We start from the raw sequence: 3,892 nt of genomic DNA, 5'->3' as shown, positions 1-3,892 counted from the left end.
ACAGTAACCGGCTCTGCAGGCTGGGACTTGGGTGTGCAGGACGGGATGAAGTGGGCATCACGGGAGGCCCCCGGGGAAGCCTTGGGGGGAGACCCCAGTTCAGTAGGATAAGCCTGGACCTTTACCATGCAGGACCTGGGGCGCTCTATTCCCCAGGGCATGGACCCCCATCTGTTCTACTGCAGACCACGCCCACCAATGTCCTGCTGTCTCCACTCCCCGCACCCAGTGTCCCCTGGGGTCCCCCGCTCCCTCCAGCTACAAGAACCATGCAGAAACCAGTGGCTGTCCGTGTCATGGATTTAATGTCCCGCAGGGGCAGCAGGGGCGCGGACGGACAGACAGACAGACAGACGCCCCGGCTACGGGAGGGGCTGGCGACGCTGGCAGCTGCCAGGGAGACGTGATTCTGAATAAATACTGGAGGCGGGCAGGCGGGGAGCCGGTATTGGTCAGGGGCAGCCCTGCGGCCACGCCCATGGACATGATTGGTCGGAGACTGGCGGAGGGCGGGGCGGCGCGCGGTGGGCGGGGCCTAGAGGACCTTCTTGAGCTCGTCATAGAGGACCAGCACGAAGGCCCCGCCCATGCCGCGCAGCACGTTGGACCAGGCGCCCTTGAAGAAGGCCTTGCCGCCCTCGTCCTGGAAGATCTTCCGCCAGCAGTGCAGGGTCCCCGTGTACATGATGTCCGCTGCGGGCAGAGGGCACGGTCAGGAGGGGGGCCTACGCCCTGTCCCCCTGCCCCAGGAGGGAAGGGGCTGGGGGCGACCCCTTACCTCCTTTCCTGCCGGACTGCATCATCATGCGTCTGCGCACCGTGTCGAAGGGGTAGGAGACCACGCCGGCCACGGCGGTCACCGTCTGGGCGATCATCCAGCTGACCACGATGTGCGTGTTCTTGGGGTCAGGCAGCATGCCTGCAGCGGGGAGGGGGACACGCATCAGCCTGGGGCACGGCAGGACCCCGCATCTCCCGCACCTGACAGACGGGGTGCAGACGTGCCAGGCGCACCACGCAGGGCGCACACTGGGCAGGGGATACTCAGATGGGCAGGGACGAGGGCTAAGAGAAACGGTGGGCAGGCAGATGAGGGTCTGAGGGTCTCCAGGGCTGGGGAGCACAGGGGGGCCCCGGGGCGCCCACCTTTAGCGGTGTCGTAGACGCCGAAGTAGGCGGCGCGGTAGATGATGATGCCCTGGACGGACACGTTGAAGCCCTGGTAGAGGCCGCGGATGCCGTCGGACTTGCTGATCTTGACCAGGCAGTCGCCCAGGCCCCTGAACTCGCGCTCCGTGCCCGACTTGCCGACGTCGGCGGCCAGGCGCGTGCGGGCAAAGTCCAGCGGGTAGACGAAGCACAGGGAGGTGGCCCCCGCCGCCCCGCCCGAGGCCAGGTTGCCGGCGAAGTAGCGCCAGAACTGCGTGTGCTTGTCCACGCCGCCCAGGAAGACCTGCTTGTACTTGTCCTTGAAGGCGAAGTTGAGCGCCTGCGTGGGGAAGTAGCGGATGACGTTCGCCAGGTTCCCGCGCCAGAAGGACAGCACGCCCTGCTCCCGGGGGATGCGCACGATGCAGTCGACGATGCCCTTGTACTGCTGGTCCGCCGCGATCTGCTTGCTGGCGTGCTGCACCTGCGCGTGAACACGGGGTCGGGTCATGGGTCAGCAGGACCCCGCAGGGGTGCGCTCACAGACAAGCACCCCCCCACCTCTATCTAGCACTGGGGCCCTGATCTGAAGGGGAGGTTTGGGCTCACACGGGCCTGGTCCCCAGAGGCACCGCGGAAGAAAGGCCTGCCCACCCTCCCCCCTCGGGGTTGCAGTGATGCTGGGCAGACCTGATGGGAAGGGATTCAGGTATAAGGTGTGTTTATAAGGCGGGGCCCTGGGCAGGTCTGCTCCCTGCCCGGGCAGTGGCGGGCGTCTCGGCTCTGGTCTAAGTGCAGGGCCTCCAAACTCACATGGGCACCTCCGTAATAGAACTGCTCTGGACCCTGCACCCAGAGTCCATAGCCACGTCTGCGATGTCGCCCCAAGAATCTCGGGAACCATAGTCCAGGGCCACTGGCTAAAACCCACCGGGAATTCAGGGCCCCCCACTTGTCAGCTGTGGCTCGCCGGCGGGCAATTTGGAAGTCTCTCTGTGCAGGGGTGGTGAGGTTGGGGATATCAAGGCAGGTGACCCTACAGGACAGACAGTAACTGCCCCAGAGGTCTCAAAAGCATCTTCACCCCAAAGCACCCCCTCGGGCAGGCTCACCAACCCGGGAGGAGTCTGAACCTCTGCAGAAGCAGACACCAGACCAAAGCCGTGGGCCAGTCCGACTCATGTCCTATGTCCGCATTCCCAAGCCTGAAGGTCCCGCAGGAAACGGCCTGCTCGCTCTGCCAGCAGCTGGTGGCTTGGAACCGCTCACCCTGGAGCCAGCAGCCCCTGGGCTTTGCACCTCGTACTACCGGGGCCCCGTTTCCTCCCCTGAGCCCACCTGGCTCTCGGGGCACATACAGGGCAAGGGTTTCCGAGGCCACCAGCCTGCGTAGTGCTTGGGGACACACAGAACAGATCCCGGATCTACACTGTGGCCTCAGGGAGGGGGTGCAGCTAAAATGCATCCCAAGGGGGGGTGCCTAAAAGCCGTTTTAACCCAGCTGAGCTCCGTGCAGCCTCGGTGTGAACCTGCGCCCCCCTCCCACATGCAATGGCTAGTTTCTAGGCCGGGGATCGCCAGGCCTTTCTTCCTACGCGTTTCCTTGGGAGACCCCCCAGGGCGGGGCCCGCTACAAAACCAAGAGGCTTGAAAACATGCTAAGGCGAGGTTTCTGCGCCATAAACGGTCTTGTCGCCTACTTCTCACGAGCCCCCCCCTCGGCACCCCCCGCGACTCGTTCAAAGTCACGACCCCGCGCTCTGCAGCAGATGCGCCGGCGCTTCCCGCCGCGCAGGCCCCCGGCGAGCACTGCGCATGCGCTTCCCGCCGCGCAGGCCCCCGGCGAGCACTGCGCATGCGCGCAGCCCCGCGCAGGCCCCGCCCCCTGCGGCATCGCCCCCGGAAGCCGGCGGGGCGCGGACAAAGCAGCGGCGGCCTTGCACATCCGGCGCCGGTCCTGCTGCACGTGGCCAGCCCGGCCTGGCCCCCGCGCGGCGCCCGGGGCCCAGGGGTGGCCGCTAGCGGCCATCTACCTGCAGAAGCAGCTTGACCCGCTCGATCGGGGCCACGGCCGTCTTGGAGATGGCGGCGGCGATGCCGCCCGCCAGGAAGTCCTTAGCGAAGGAGATGGCTTGGTCCGTCATGGTGCCGGAGCGGGCAGCGGCGCGGGCGGGCGGCCGGAATGCGCAGGACAGCGTCTGCAGGGTGGGCGCCGCTGGCTCCGCCGCAGCCGCCGGGACCGAAAGGACAGGGCGGCCAGCGCGCAGCCGCTAAGACGCCGAAGCCACGCCCCCTCCCCCGCCCGTCGCGCTGATTGGCCGCCGTGCCCCGGCGCCCCGCCCCGCGCTGCGTGCCGCCGCCCGGCCGAGCGCCGGGAGGAGCGCGCAGCCCCGAGGCGCCGCGCTGATTGGCCGCCCCGCTCACATGTCCCGCCCACTTCGCTCTGCTCCGCCCCGCCCCTTCCGGTTTCCCTTGGCCTTGAGGCTTGCGGAGAGCCGGGCTCGCCCATGCGCCGTGCGAGCCAGGAGAGGGGCTTCTCTGGCGGTGACCTTGTCAAGGTCATGCTGGGCCCCGATGGCTGGCAAGCGAAGGAGGCCACCGTTTCTCCTGCTCGCTCTCCCCAAGGCGTCCTGCTGCAGCCCCGTGCACGTGTGTGCATTCTCGGGGAGCGAGCCGGGTCACCCGAGGTCAGCGCTCGGACGATGGGCGGGGAGGCCCCACACCCCCTATCCATCTGGCGCCC

General features: G+C 67.5%; 1 protein-coding gene across 1 annotated transcript; it reads right to left on the bottom strand.

The window, feature by feature from the left end:
• Positions 1–286: 286 nt before the first annotated feature.
• On the bottom strand, positions 287–3,410 carry LOC142435554 (ADP/ATP translocase 3). Its single transcript, XM_075539777.1, has 4 exons — positions 3,183–3,410; positions 1,147–1,633; positions 779–919; positions 287–693 (listed from the first exon to the last, which is right to left on the bottom strand). The coding sequence occupies exons 1-4, from the start codon at positions 3,291–3,293 to the stop codon at positions 536–538; spliced, it is 897 nt and encodes a 298-aa protein (XP_075395892.1). The 5' UTR covers positions 3,294–3,410; the 3' UTR covers positions 287–535.
• Between the last annotated feature and the right edge of the window lie 482 nt (positions 3,411–3,892).

Source organism: Tenrec ecaudatus, chromosome Y (assembly GCF_050624435.1).
Source record: "Tenrec ecaudatus isolate mTenEca1 chromosome Y, mTenEca1.hap1, whole genome shotgun sequence".
In the NCBI taxonomy this organism is placed as follows: Eukaryota; Metazoa; Chordata; class Mammalia; order Afrosoricida; family Tenrecidae; genus Tenrec; species Tenrec ecaudatus.
Note: the sequence above shows the minus strand (reverse complement) of the source record. Positions and strands in the feature narration are given on the sequence as shown.